This window comes from Neopsephotus bourkii, unplaced genomic scaffold (genome assembly GCF_033783945.1).
Source record: "Neopsephotus bourkii isolate Nb327-2 ecotype Australia unplaced genomic scaffold, CSIRO-AGI_Nbou_v1 NB_1106, whole genome shotgun sequence".
Classification (NCBI taxonomy): domain Eukaryota; kingdom Metazoa; phylum Chordata; class Aves; order Psittaciformes; family Psittacidae; genus Neopsephotus; species Neopsephotus bourkii.
The window spans coordinates 1-15,620 of record NW_026901593.1 but is presented as its reverse complement, the minus strand read 5'-3'; the positions used below and the strand labels follow the sequence as shown (position 1 = coordinate 15,620).

General features: G+C 35.8%; 1 protein-coding gene across 1 annotated transcript in view; it reads right to left on the bottom strand.

Moving 5' to 3' along the window:
- LOC133217111 (adhesion G-protein coupled receptor V1-like) overlaps nt 1–13,895 on the bottom strand; it is a gene marked incomplete at its 5' end in the record, with an annotated part of 188,845 nt that extends 174,950 nt beyond the window's left edge. The window contains 15 exons of the mRNA XM_061362253.1: nt 732–881; nt 1,828–2,067; nt 4,391–4,610; nt 5,104–5,305; nt 5,405–5,553; nt 6,030–6,262; nt 6,583–6,768; nt 6,907–7,045; nt 8,246–8,369; nt 8,914–9,031; nt 10,384–10,548; nt 11,180–11,359; nt 12,113–12,295; nt 12,720–12,893; nt 13,629–13,895. Of these exons, the coding sequence (XP_061218237.1) occupies nt 732–881; nt 1,828–2,067; nt 4,391–4,610; nt 5,104–5,305; nt 5,405–5,553; nt 6,030–6,262; nt 6,583–6,768; nt 6,907–7,045; nt 8,246–8,369; nt 8,914–9,031; nt 10,384–10,548; nt 11,180–11,359; nt 12,113–12,295; nt 12,720–12,893; nt 13,629–13,895 (2,730 nt within the window). The remainder of the gene's footprint in view (nt 1–731; nt 882–1,827; nt 2,068–4,390; nt 4,611–5,103; nt 5,306–5,404; nt 5,554–6,029; nt 6,263–6,582; nt 6,769–6,906; nt 7,046–8,245; nt 8,370–8,913; nt 9,032–10,383; nt 10,549–11,179; nt 11,360–12,112; nt 12,296–12,719; nt 12,894–13,628) is intronic.
- Nucleotides 13,896–15,620: the final 1,725 nt, after the last annotated feature.

Genomic DNA, 15,620 nt, shown 5'->3' with positions numbered 1-15,620 from the left:
ATTCAGTACAGATAGGATATGGAACAGACTGGTTTTAAGAGGATAAAATAAATATTGGTTTAGGTTGGCACAGAAAGTACACAGTCTTACAAAAGATCCTTTAACTGTATTATGAATTTAAAGATGTCCTTCGTATATCTTGAGAATATTTATGTAAAACTATATTGAAACTCAGAATTTTTAAAAATCATTTTTTACATCAACATATTGTGTTTTCAAGATTCCTCACATAAAAAGAAGAGTGAAAACTCTAATTAAACAAAGCAGATGATTCTTTTAATGGATTTTTTTAAAAATCAGACATGTACTTGTTAAAATGCTTATTTCTAAGCAACATCAATTAAAAAACAATGTGAGTGATAGTTCAAAAATCTGTTTCTTAACTTTAAATATGGCAGGAAAAATAAATCGTGATGATTTCCGAGAAAGCTCACTATGAATGTATGCTCTTTTCTGTTCTCCCATCAAAGCACAGGGAAAAGTGAGAGAGGAAAGAAGCACTGCAGTACTGGTTTTCTTTTTTTTCTAACCTGACCAGGGGAGACTGAATTTGACTCTCAAAACTACAATTATTAGGGCTGAGGCCTTGCTAAATTCAGTCTAACAGGCAAGATGTTGAAAAAGAATTTGAGAAACAAGCAATTGAAAGACACAGAATAAGATATTTCTCCATACATTGATACTGAGGATGATTTCGGATTACACTGTTTATCAGGAAAGAGTGAGAATACCGTTATGTTTCCCAGAGTGCCCTGAATTCGCCTGATAAACAGTGTGATGTTTTGTGGCCCTTCCACTGCTGAGGGTTCTGTATAGTTTTTCTCAATTAAGGATTCAGGAGCAAACTGTACAATTCCATTAGGATCACCAAACTTCTGTATCTGTAAAAAATGTAAACAAACAATATATCAGAAATGTAGAGTGACTCGTATTCTCATTCAAAACAGTGACACATAAAGAAGTTTAAGAAGGATCTAAACTGGAATCAAAATGATATTAAGAGACAGCAAGGGAAGTATGAATTTCCCCTTCTCAGTTCTGTCTCCCTGTCTGAGGAAGAAAGGACAGTTTTGTTTCAAATGCTGTATATCACTGTGTGTGAATCACTAGCTGCAACAAGAATTTCTGGTCAACTGACTTAAAATGGAGTTGTGACACCAGTGCCTACTGAGAAGCTAATTCATTGGCATGCAGTGTGAAACATTCCAGCCCAGGGAAAAAAACCTGGGTCCCTGTAGGAAAAATTAGGAGTCTGCAGATATAGGAACTAATTCCATCAATGCTTTACAGACCAGGAAAAAAAAAAAAAATCCATTTTTTTTGAAAGATTTTATTTTTTTTTTTGCTAGATTCTTGTATCAGCCTTTTAAATATTTCCTTGATTGCAGTATCCTTAGAGCAATAATTTGGCTTTGACAACTCCCTTTGCCTTCTCCCAGAGATTTCTGCATTTCTCAGATTCTCTCTAGAGAGACCACTAGTCAGATTCTCTCATCTATATAGAAGAGCTGGAGGGGAAGAAGAGGTCAAGAAGGGAAGAACAATGAACTGGTATGTATAAAAGAGGACCCAATCCATGCTCTCTACAAACAGAACCACAGAATTCTGCAAATAAAAGGGCCAAAGTAGGACTTACATACAATTTTTACTGACAAATTCTTTTTTCTTTTTTTGAAGAATTGAAGCTGTAACAAGTAGTACAATGACAAAAAGCCAGATGACAAGCTGTGCAATCATTATGATTAATTTTACAAGTTTTAAGCTTGTAGTGTCAACAGAGTGTCAACAGAGATCTCAGAAGGAAAAAAAAAAGCAACAGTGACTTACTATTAGTGCAATGCTATTTGCCTTAGGATCTATTTCTGTTTCCCCTTCTATAAGTATCAGTCTAATAATGAAGGTCTCCTGAACTTCAGCTTCAGTATGAGGATGGATTTGTAGATTAATAATTCTCAGCCCTCCTTCTCCTTCTCCAAAATAGAATGATCCATTCACAGGGTCACCAACATCACTATTCATGGGAGATAAAACCTCTTCTGAATTAGGTCCCAAGATGTCCCAATTAATCTGTGGACAATACCAGTTTCAGATTTAGAGCAGTGATATAATGGCCTCCCAGGGGGAGAAATGACAGAATACCACAAGTGACATAAACATTCTTCTATCTGGTAACTAGATAGGTATGTCTTTGCTAATACAGAACTCAAAATATTCACACTGAATTCTATATGGTAAAATATATAGTCATAATAAACATTACACATTCCAAGATGAAATTTAGAAGTTAGTTAAACACAGTGCCTGTTTATTAATTTCTAAGTATTAGTATATATAAAAAGTGAAAATGTGATTTCTTTGGCACTTAACAGGAAACACATGGGCCAGTTTGTATTTCTCTCTTCCATCATTTGTGTCACAAAGTCCCACAAATGAGTACTCACAATCAAAACCATTCCTGTGGTGTGATATCAAGACTGAAAATTACAAATATTTCCTTCAATAAAAGTTTTTAATATTTTAAATTATGATTCTTACTTTTTCAGAATGATTAAAAGCTACAGTATTTTTTTAAATTTCCCATAAATTAGATTGCCTTTGAGGAAACCATATTCAGCACTTTAAAATTATTAGTTTGGCGATTTAATTTTTTTCCAGTTTTCTTCAGTGACTTCTAGAATAAGTCAAAGAAGACAAAGGCAATTTTTAGCGGTGGAGTAGGAGGCTTTAATGCCAATCTTCCAGTCATTTGCCAAGACTGTAGAAGGCCTGCCCTGGTTCATATTTCTAACTTCACTTTGTCAGTGGTCACTATAGAGTAAAAAAAAAAAAAAAGAAAATAGAAAAATCTAGAAAACACAAAGTAAACAATTTACTGAAAAAAACTGACTAGCTTTACTATGTAATTTGTCTGACTTAATCATCATCATCATCATCATCATGGCTTGACTTCGCGAACAAAGATTTGGGAAGGGCTTTACCCACGCTTACTACAAGCGCGCTGATGACTAAGAAGGCCAATGTGGGATAGGCAAATCCGGCTACAAAAAGCACAGCAGAAGGTCTCCTTGGGTGGAACAGGTGGGGCACGATTCTTCCTGCATTGTCTTTTCTCCTCGAGACTAGTTCTTCGTGAACTCTCAAAGGAGTCAGCGGCATTATGTATGGTGTGCCTCCAAGTTTCCCAATTGGAGGCCAAGGTGGACCACTGATGGTAGTCAGTATGGCCAAGGCTAAGGTATTGTTTCAGGGAGTCTTTATATCTCTTCTTTGGGGCACCTCTCTTGCGACTACCGGTGGCAAGTTCACCGTAAAACACAATCTTGGGGAGGCGGTGACCCTTCATTCTAGAGACGTGCCCTGCCCAGCGCAGCTGCAATTTCAGCAATATGGCCTCGATGCTGGTGACCCCTGCCTGTTCGAGGACAGTGACATTAGACACATAGTCAATCCAATGGATGTTTAGAATTGTACGGAGGCAGCGCTGATGAAAGCGTTCCAGGAGTCGCAGGTGATGACGGTAGATGACCCATGATTCAGACCCATATAAAAGAGTAGACAATACAATGGCTCTGTAGACACTGATCTTTGTACTTTTCTTCAGGTGTTTATTACACCAGACTCTTTTATGGGGTTTTCCAAAGGCTCTATATGCCTTTGCTATTCTGTTGTCTATCTCTTTGTCAATCGTGGCATCCGTGATGCTTCCCAGATAGCTGAACTGCTGAACTGTCTTAAGGTCTGACTCGCCGATGGTAATATGGGGATGGTAATAATCTTCTTGGGGTGCAGGTTGGTAGAGGACTACTGTCTTCTTCAAGCTGACTTCCAGCCCAAAAACCTCAGCCGCCTCCGCAAAGCAAGATGTTAAACACTGCAGAGCTGCTTCTGTGTGGACAACAAGGGCGGCATCATCAGCAAAGAGCAGTTCACAGACAAGATGATTTAGGGTCTTAGTGTGGGCCTTCAGTCACCTTAGATTGAATAGGCTACCATCGGTACGATATTGAATATAAATGCCGCCTTGTTCATCGAGGTCTGCTGTAGCCCTTTGGAGCATCATGCTGAAGAAGATTGTGAATAAGGTCGGTGCGAGAATGCAACCTATGTAATTTGTCTGACTTAAATTAATAGTGGTGTATTAAACCATATTTTCAACAGGATTAGTCAGCTAGTTCAAAAAAAAAAAAAAAAGCACAAAAGACCATAATAAAAGAAAGAAAGCAGGAGAAGAAAGACAATATTAGAAGGGCAACAACATTTTCTGTGATACTGCAGATATATGCAATTATCCTAGTAGAAATCAATCACAAATAGGCTCTTGAAGAAAAAAGTAGGAGCTTTTTGACCCGGTCAGTGGAAAGCATTCAGTCTTTGAGAGCCAAGGGCCCACCTGTGTCTCCCCCAACAGTCTTCCAGTCCTTTCCAGCACTAGGGACACTGTTGTAAGTGTATCAGGGTTGGGAAGAATAATTTGACTTTGGTTGAGAAATCGGACGATACCCCTGGGGGAGTCACTCTCAGCAATAGTGACCTGGCTCACTAGGTGAAGCCCAAGGACTGCTCCACCAGTGGCTCCTGTCAGGTGGATTTCAAACAGCTCTGCAAATTCACTGCATGAAAAAAGAAAAAGTGTTTCTGAGATATCTGAGAAAGAAAATAATTAAAATTATTCTTAGTGATTCAGCCATGCACCCAGCTGGATCTGTTTAAAGGTGTACAGAAATCATCCCCATAAGCATACAGCAGAAGATTCCTCCCACATGCATAGAATGGTGATATCCGAAATAAAATTAATGTTCTACTTTCTACTTATGTTAAATTAAATATGGCAGAATATTTTATTATTCATAGCAGTACTATTAACATCCAAGATTTCTGGCAATGTAATTTAAAAAATGTATTTTTTGCATAAAATTTAACAAACAGGAATGATGAAACCCTAATAATAGTGCTTTTACCCTCCACCTTTTTAAATTAAGATGATTTTTCAGCACTGCAGAATTATTTTTTTTTATTCCAATTCTACACACAGGCATGCTGCACATGCTAAAAAAGGGATTTCTCAGAAGTAAAATGGTAATAAATATCTGAAAAATTAATTACCTTTCTTCATCATCTATAATAGAGATGTAAATAAAAGTCTGGTTCTGGCCGTGATAAAAAATTACAGAATTATTATGGATGACATAGTCAACACCATTGGGAAGTGCAGAAATACTTCGAGAAAGAAAATCAGCTGTTACATCGCCATAAGTTCCACGCTTCCTTACAACTGGAATCATGATTAATCCAGCATCCTCTTCCACTGCAAGAGGAATTAAGAAAAAGTAATTTTATTTCAAAAGTTATGCCACAGCCACAGACTTATCTTCTAAACCACAGTGAAAACTGAAAGTAAACTGACCCTGTAAGTGGATATACTGTGGATCAAATTCTATGATGCCTTCCGCATTATCACTTTTTGCAATAGTGACTCGTACTGTGGAGATATTTCCTATTATTGGAGGTTGATCTAGCTGTAGACCATTTTCTTTTATGGTAAAATCAAATCCACTTGCAAGAACATAAAAAAAAAATAAAAAAAAAGAAAATAAAAAATTATTGTGACAGTATTAAGATGCAGGCATGTAAATTTTTTAATTACCACAAATACTTTCATTTTCTGACAGTTATCATTGAAGACTTTTGGTCACACTTTTTCAAACTATTATATAAGCAGAAAGAGTAGTTTATTCACACAAACATGTATATTTCTTTTTTTCTTTCTCATTTGATCTTCTTATTTGAATTTCATGAAACTTGGCAACTTGCATGTATGTATGGACTTTTAGCTTTAATAAATCTTAATCAGCAAAATCTGTATACTAATATTTAAATAATTTGCTTCCCCATGCACCCAATTTCTATTACAGTTACCATGATAGCTGTTTTATGAAATTTTACAGCAGTGATTTTATGCAGGTAGATTAGATTCCAAATACAGTTTGTTCTTCTGCTTGTAATCAATCAAGTGGGACTTTTGTCTTTACCTTCCTTGGAGTTCCACTTTGGTAATCATCACTGAAAAGTCTTCAGGACCTTCAGGAAAGTCATCATCATAGATTTCAACCAAAATTATTTTACTTTCCTCATGTGGTTCAAAAAACAGTTCCCTTGCTGTGAGAGTAAAATCAATTCCCTCCTCTGCAGTCCCATTTATTATCTGAAAGCAAAGACGCACTTTGCCATAGGATCCCCTGGAACGCACAATAGTGATGTTAACCTGAGGGAAAGAGAACATTTTCTTTAAAAAAATAGCTTTGTTTTTCTGTGACAGTTGCCTTTAGGAGCTTGTTCTAAAGGCATCTTTTTAATGGTTCTCTCAGGTAACAGTTTGTTTAGTAAGTACAGAGTGCACATAACTTTGCAAGTACCCTTCTTTCTTGGAGTATTAAAAAACCCAAGAAGTACAGCCAGCCATTCTCAGACTGTGTTGAGAAATGTAGACTATCTTTGATTCTTTTTTCCTAAAGTTAAGCATAAATCTAGCAACAATATTAACATATATCAATATTTTACATAAAAAGGAATTTTATTTAGTACCCATTTTTCTTCTTCTGTTGTTTGGAGTAGTTCCCGTGTAAATGTAAACTCTCCATATGGAAAATCACTGGCGGCCATAGTAATATTTGCTGTGCTGCTAGATTCATTTATGAGTCCTCCATCACTAATTCCAGTTAGCTGAAACTGGTAGTAACGCTTCTCCTCAGGACTGTTGTCATCTACAGTCTAGGGAACAGAACAAATGAAAACTGAAAGGATTTAAACTATTTCCAGGGAGAGAGGTGAAACTAATTTTAATCAAGATACTAACAAAACAAAAAGGAATTATTTGAAATAGCTAGTCATGTAAAATCTCTCATATACCTGTATCAGAACAACTGCTGCAGACTGCCTGTCTCGCATTGTCAAGGTCCCCGATGTCTCAACAAATTCTGTGTGATGAGAAGGTGTTATATTCCAATGTATAATGATCTCACCAGAAATCCCCGGACCACGTGTCAGGCTGCAGATAAGAATGAAAACACAGATTTTATTTTCTATGTTTCATATTTAATATCCAGTCCAGAGACAAACAGTATATGATCTTGTTCTGCATAAAGAAACGTTATCAGCATTGTGAGGCTCGAATTTAAATGTACTAAGCCTACTGAGATTTTAAAGATCTGTAAAGATTTTAAGTACTATTAAGATCTTTAAAATTCCCTTTTCAGAGCAATAACATTTGTTCTGTTCTGTGTGGTTTACCTGTTTTGGGAGGTATCTAGAGCTGCATTTTTACCAAGAGTTTTTTTAAGGTCTCTTTTAAGGTTTCTTTGCATATGTATAGCCCAAATGCAGGGGCTGATACCTGAGCTCTCTTAGTTCCATTCTCCTCTTCTGGAATTAGGCACACAAAAGGAAAACGGGATTTAAGGGTAATGCCTAGAGGCAATTTGGGGTTTAAGGCAGAAGGACACTAGAATACTACTATGAGATCACTCGAGAAATGTTTTGTCTGCTGCTTTTCTAAAAAAAATAGAGCCTAATTCTGATCATAACATCAGTCTTGGTGAACAAAGTCATGGCAAAAATTTGTCCATACCTTACACAATCTACTAAATTATCTACAGCTGCTGCACAAGGCATCACTTTGTCTTGTGGGCTTTTCAGCGTAGCGTAAGAAGCTATTCTGTTGCTTTTATTTGCTGGTTCACCAAGGGAAAGTGTTGTAATCCTTCTTTCCAGTACTCTTAGAAGGTATGTGAACATCTTTGTTTACTCATCCTCTTTTAAATTGACTGAATGCAGTGAAATAATTGCATCTTGTTCCAACTGAAAACCCAGTTCCTTCTTTGGTTAGGCTAGCCATCGTAGCAGTATAGTGAAATACACTTCAGGAACCAATCCTGAAAAGCATGAAGTATCTTCAAAAGTCATTGTTTCCCCTTCCTCCTTTCTTTCACTAGAATCCTTTCCTTTGATGCATCAATGTGTAAGTAATCTGAAGACTGAAGGTAGTATTTAGAGCTTTCCAGTAATACTGAAAAGACACATAACATATTCTGCCCTTCTTTAAAAACAAGTATGTAATTTTAAAAATAGTTCTGATTTTAGAAGTGATAATGAAATGCAGCACTCAACAAATTCTTGCCAAATGGGAAGTCATGTAGCTGTTGAAATGGTAGTCTTGTCATTCCTTTGGGAAAATGAGTGATGTACCCACCTAATAAGAGCACTTCCATTATAATTTCCTGAAGGTTCTCCAATCAGAACATGCTTGGATGAATGGGCTATCCCAACCACCCCAGAAGCTCCTTCATCACCCACAATAATGATGGTTGCAACACCTATGAAAAGAACAAAGCTTCTCATAGTAAATGAAAATTAAATAATGAGCTAACTTTGGTAAATTTTGTGATATGAGTGGTTAGTGCCATCTTCCCAGAGAGCCCATGGAATTCCCTGTCCTGGGAGACATTCAGAATTTGAGTGGACAAGGCATACAGCAGCCTAATCTAATTGTGAAGTCTCTGTTCCTTGAGCAGGGTTTGCAACTAAGATGACCCCCCTTACAAACAAAATTGTTCTACAATTTGAAAAGGTCTGAACCTGGTTTGCTTATTTTTGTTAAAGAATTCTTTACAATGTTACCCATCTTAACACAAAACCTTACACCAAAAATTAATTTAGAATAAAAAAGTATGATCTAAGATTCTCTTTGATTTCTTTGGACGATGAAATAATTTAGGGAAAAAGACTATCAGTCAAAACTGCTACCAAGTAACTGTACACAAAATACATAAGCACTGCAGACTAAAAGAATATGAACAGGCTTACTAGAATTGTCATATGAAATTACTCAAAATTGAAGGTAATGAATTAATTCTTTACCATTTACAGGGGATATCTCTGCATCACCAGTAGAGACTAGATGTATGGTAAATGTTTCATTACCCTCCAGCAGACCATCTTGTACCGCATGTAAAACAACCAACTTCTGGGATTCAGTCTGTATTGTGCAAAGATAAGAAGATACATAAATAGAGTAAGTATTTATAACTGAACAAAATATAGTATTATAAAAAGGGGTTTTTTTTATTTAACAAATCAAGTGTTAAACATGCATATGCTTAATATATTCTGTAATATTTTTTTAATATGATATTTCTGATCTAGCTGAAATGTTTTCTCACAGCTTAATAAATACTACAAATTTTCTCTCAAACATTGTGTGCTCCCCAGAAATATCCTGGCTATTTTCAACTGACTAACAACTGAAATTACTCTGAAATTGTATTCATATAGAAATCTTCAACCTAGAGGGAAGTTTCTATACAAAATTTTTTCCATCAGAAAGAGCATGTTCAATAGTATGCATACATTCTAAAGACTAACATTATTAAGGTTAGATATATAAGGTCCTAGCAAATTCCTGTCTAATCCACATTTTTGGCAGTGGGCAGCAGCAAATGCCCAAGATAAAAATATAGGAAAAAAATAGGTACACATTGTATATTTTTAGTACAACATATATACATACTTGTATTCTTACAGCTATGCATGTACAAGACCTTCAGGGACAAAAAACAGTATTTAGCCTATCAGCAGAGAAAGGATAGCAAAAAATGACAGGAAAACTTTCCCAAATACGTGAATCTTACCAAAAAAAGCTATTTTCCAGCTGATTAAAAGTAAAAGAAACTACTGGTATGCATATTTATTTTATGCAAAATAGCCTTGTACAGACAGATTACGTTTTATATTAAAACACTTTTCCTCATTAAATATTTTGAGTAGCCTATAAAAGACCAATATTAAGATAACAATAGTTTGACAATATTCAGTGTTTCAGCTCCTACTTTGGAGCTTTTCCTTGCCATGAAACACAAATCAAATCACACTGTTCAGTCTGAAAGTCACTAGGGTGTTTTATTTTTTATTTTTTTAAATCTGCAAATTTTGAGGATTCTTTTAGCCTTCTCACCCTTTCAATATCAATTTTTCTCTTGCAGTTGTCTGACACTGCAATGGAATAAATGTTCCTGTAATCATTCTTCACATTCAGTGAACTTTGTTTCTCTTTCTGATTGAAATAACAACTCAGATCTGAAAAGCCCATCTTCCTAATTATTACATTGTGCTGCCTTAAAATGAGCATGTTGGCTTTGTTTAAAAAAAAAAAAAACAAACCATTGCACACTGCTAACTCCACTGGTTCAAACTGGCCTTTTCCTAGTGTTACAGTATTTAGCAACCCCATGCTGCTATAAACACATAACAGCAACCACAAAACCACGCATAGTAAGAAGAAACTATTTATAAATATAATAGTAAATCACTTATTTGCAATATCAGAAATACCTCATTGAAGTGAAGGGTACCATTCAAAGGGGTCAAATCATATCTGGCTGCTTCCTCAAGAATCCATAACACTTTAACTTCTCCTCGTCCTCCATGACTTCGACTTACAGTGAGCAATACAACTGCAGCAGAGTCATCAGGTGTCTGAGGTTCCTTCACTATTACCTGATGAAGAAAGATGAGGAAAAAGTAGGAAAGGCTGTAGCAAAATGCATCAATACTGACTTGAGATAAACAACAAAAGACATCATCAATGACAATGTAAAATAAGGACAACAGTGAAAATCAACAGGAAGATAATGGATGTAAGGGATGTACTGAATTGTGCTATCAAAGATTAGTCACTTGTGTTATTTCTGTATGCTCTATGACTAAAAATAATTACAGTGAGTCACAAACAGGCATAGCACCAGCAAGATTGAGAGTAGCACAATCATTCACTGACAAAAACTAATATGAAATACCTTTTGTAATTTCCTAACTTTACTTTCATCAATACAGATTATTACAAAACCATTTTAATATCATCAGACTGCCAAAATACTTCTTTGGATGGCCTGATTTTTTAGTAAATTAAATTAAATTGATTCAGTAATGCAGAAATCTACATTTATGCAGCAGCAGTTTTGTTGCTACAGCCATTCTACACAGCTAGATGAAGACAAGCGCTAACATGGCTTTCAATGAAGTCATGTCTTCCACTGCAATGAAGGCTCACCAAAATCACCTATGTGTTAGTGACACAAACTCACTATCTAGCTTTAGCAGAAAAGAGTGCAATCCAAATCAAACTCACTTTCTTTTCTTCAAAACCAAATACTCCAACAGGGGAATCATTTGGTGGAATAGCAACAGTTACCAGGGTGTCATCCCCAAGTCTTGCACCACCTGTTACCTTCACCAGGGCAACTCTGAATATCTCAAGAAATTCCACTTCATTGTCATCTATGATTGTAATTTCTATTTCTCCTCTAGCCTGCAGAAAACATTATTAAAAAAAAAAAAAAGGGAAAAAAAGAGCAACCGAGTTTCATTTATAATATTTTGTGAATAGCTTGGGGAAAAAAAAGGTAAATTTTATGTAAAAATGATAAACAGTCATTATTTAGTTATGCTTGTTTCTTACCATACTTGTTTAATAAGATAACAAAATTTCAAGAGTGGTTTTTAAGTCCACCAACCTAAGCATTGTATACTAAAAGCAGTGGACTGCCCTGCTTTGGTACTCAGTAGAAAGTGCAAGTAGACAACATTGTACTTAAGCCAAAATTCTGCTCACAAAGTACATCCTATTTGCCAAAGACCAGTTATGTTCACTTGAAATCAAAACTGCTTTTGTACACTAAGTATTGCCAGGGGCAGCATGACATTTAAAATTATATGTAGAACCCAGCTAAGAAAACATACAGAATTTATAGTAAAGACATGCTACCTTACAAATTTTCAGTGTTTCAGGCTTTATTATTCAAAATTACGTCTTCACTTGTGGAAGACACATTTAGCCAACATTTGGTCAACATCTGGTTGACCAAATACAGCCCTATTTGGTCAATGCTCATGAACTTTCTACATTTCCCTGTTAAGGAACTGAAGTCAGGAGCATCATTCACAGACATAAGGCCATAAATAAAATGTTTTCAATGAAAAGACACAAATTCTGCTGGAAGGAAACATGAGAAACTCTTAAGCTGGTAACCCAGAGACAGTTCAACTTTCAGAAAGCACGTACCTCCCCATCTGCAAATGTAAGGTTTCCAAATGATGGTGTGAAGTCTTCAAAGCTAGCAGTTGCATGAATGGCTTCCCAATACAGAGTTGCTGACCCAAACCTCCCAGCCTGTCGAACAACTGGGAGTTTAAGTATATTCTGTGGTGGCGGTACCTCATAACCAATAACAGCTCCAGTTATATCCTGTAAAGGCAACAAGAAACTGCTGAGTGTCACAGCAACTTTATGTTGGTTTGGGTTGTTGTTTTTTTTTGTTTGTTTGTTTTTTATTTTGCATATTGACTTGCAGGTAAAACTAAATGAAAAAATATATAATCACTTGTATATTGGTCTGAATTCAGTATTGACCTTGCTCTGAGCAAAGTCTGGATTAGATGACCTCCTTTCAGATTAGATGACCTCTCTTTCAGAACACTAGTTCTGGCACTTCCAGCTATCTAATAAATTTCATATATTAATTGTGAAGAATTAAGATTGACTGATATCTGGCCTTTTTATCCAGAACAATTTAGTGTCATAAAGCTTATTAGAATACCATCAAAACTGGTCTGAAAACACAGACTCTCCTGCTGGAATGCTACTTTAAGTACTTTTCATTCAGGCTTACCTTTGTAACATTGAAACTAAATACTCCTCTGGCATCATCATTCTCTTCAATTGTTATTTCAGCTATTTCTAATCCAAGCCTCTTCACACTTGGCTGGCCCCCAGTGGGAGAATCAAGCAGTCGCACATCGGTAATATTGATTATAAATCCTTCCTGTAATTCTGGAACATTATCCTGCAAAAATGTCACTTTTTAAATAAAATGCTGTAAGTTATAATACATGCAGGAAACTCACTACTTGTAGGCTTCTTACTGTTCAAAAACCCTCCGTACATGGGACCATATAAGCAACCCCTTGCTTTACACCATATGAAAGGAGAAAAAGGCTGCTTTTGCTGAGCTTTAGAAACTGAAGTTGGCAATCAGATTCCAGATCTGTCAGAACAGTGGAAAGCAGTGCTGGCTATCTCTTGTTTCTCCAATCTATTAGAAAGTTGGCTAGATCTTAGAAACTAAACCAGAACTTGAAAAGCAGTATTTCCATACTGAATATATTTAAGAAATATACATATTTTTGTTAAAAAAAAATAGCATTTCCTGAACTACAGAATAAATATGTTAAGAGCATGCAAAGTAAAATAAATCTTCTGTAAAAATCTGTAACAAGTTGAAAAAGCAACATTTATAATTTTTTCCTTTGTCATTGTTACATGTTAATTTTGGGACTACAACAAAACAAAGAATTTGGGTCATTCTCATTGATGAGTGCTTGAATTCTTCAGAAAGTGATGGCTGCCATCTGATGAGGCAAGAACCCCACCTCAGCCATTTCTAGAATGCTAAATCCTATTTCTGGTATAGAAATCATACTATTTTCCCTTTCCTTAAAAGACATTATTAGCTAAAGCCTACTACTTATTAGCTAAAGCCTACTAATTAGCTAAAGCCTACTAAAGTTAGACTACTCACAGGCAATATAGTGACTTTGATAAAAGCTATTATCATGTTCTCTGCCATAATAATTGTCTTCTTTTCCAGTATGTAATCCTCATTCTCTGTTGCTTGGTTGGAGAGGGGTAGTTCAAGGTTAGGTGAAGTGCTCAGCTGAACTGCAATCTTTCCAGCAGACCCTTGTTCTCGAACAATTTGTAAATTAAGAGTAGTTGAATTCACTTGCCCTATAACAAGGAGAAGAATAAAACAAGACACAATTATTTTAACCCTGGCTCTGCTTGACTTTCAGTTTACCTAATTGTACTACAGCTGCTTGCTCGAGCCCACTTCAGTTCTGCTTAGAAACACAATACTTGGATAATTCAATGAGTCGGGCAGATGAGCATGCACAAGTGGGGTGAACCCACACAACACACAGTGGGTACACTTGGAACGCATTTGAAACCTGGTTTTAGAGGAAGAATAAACCACAGAATGTTTCCAGTTTAAAATGTCTGCTACAAAAACTGTTACTTTGATATGGCCTTTATTTTGTTGGGGTTTTTTTGTAATTTTCCTTCAAAACTCTCATCTTACTATTTTGTATGGTGTTTACATGCCCAGGATACTAATACTGTTGATACTAATACAGAAAGGAGTATTGGAGGCAATCACTCTGGCTGTAAATTTTGCATTTCCTCCATTCAGATTTTGAAGGAAGTTTTCAAGGCCAGGTTGGATAGGGCTTGGATCAACCTGGTCTAGTGGAAGATGCCCTTGCCTGTTGCAGGGGGTTGGAAGTGCATGGTCCTTAACTTCCCCTCCAACCCAAACTGTCGGTGATTCTGTGATTCTGTGATTCTGTGAAAATGAGACACGTTTATATCAGCCAGGCTCAGATCCCTTTTGGGAAAGAAGATCTGCAATTCTTTTCCAATGAACCACCGAACAGCACTTGGCTGAAAGTGCTGGGTTTATGGCTGAAGAAATAGAAAATAAGCAACCAGCTTTGTGCTCCCACAATACTTACATGTGCTAAAGAAAGGGCAACAGTGATTCCCTTTACAATAGAACTGGTGAGGAAGTTTTATCTGCAATAATAATATATTCTGATGGAAAAACGTATTTTTTATAAATTTTATTTGTTAATACAGACAAAATATTGAACTGTCAGGAAATTTCAATTGGGCTTTTGAAGTATGAATAGGCCATCAGTCAGCTGTTGGAAAACTCCCAGGCTATGGCGAGTGCCAGAACTTCCTGAGACATCAGGGAGGGCAGGAGTTGGAGCACCGCCAGCAGTCCTCCTCTAGCCAACTGCCTGGCATATCCTTTACAACTTCACTTAGACCCTGGGAGAAAAACTGACATAACACCATCAAACATGCAGCTGGCAGGCAGAAAAACCCTGATTCAGTTTTCCTGACATGGAATTCACTCTTCCTCTTGCTTCCTTCCTTCCCCTGTCCCACAGAACAAAGAGCTTCCCTTTTTGACCCACTTCATGAGGAAAGCCTTGCTATGTAACTTATTTTAAACAATATATTAACCCCATTAAATGGGAAAGTTAGGCTTTTAATCTAAATAGAAGAATTTCATGTATTAGCAATTAGCATCACAAGATGCCAAGATTTTAGTAACTCACCCCCTAAACAAAAATTACTTGATAATTTTGATATATGTAATGTGAAATATAGCATAAAATGTATGTAATTAAATGCCATAGTCATACATTTTAAAGGCTATTTCTGGTTTAAAAAATATAGAAAAATGCTGATACATATAAAAAATAAATACCTATAAAATAATATATATAACCATATACATAGTTACATATAAATTATACTATATATTATAACAATTCTAATGATACACTATAAATCATATTACCTACTATATATTAGTTACATATTATATATCTTATCAAATTATATAAAATGTATAAATTATACATTTCATACTATATATTACATAGTATATACTATAGCTCTGTCATATATTCTATGTTATATATTATACATCCTAAAT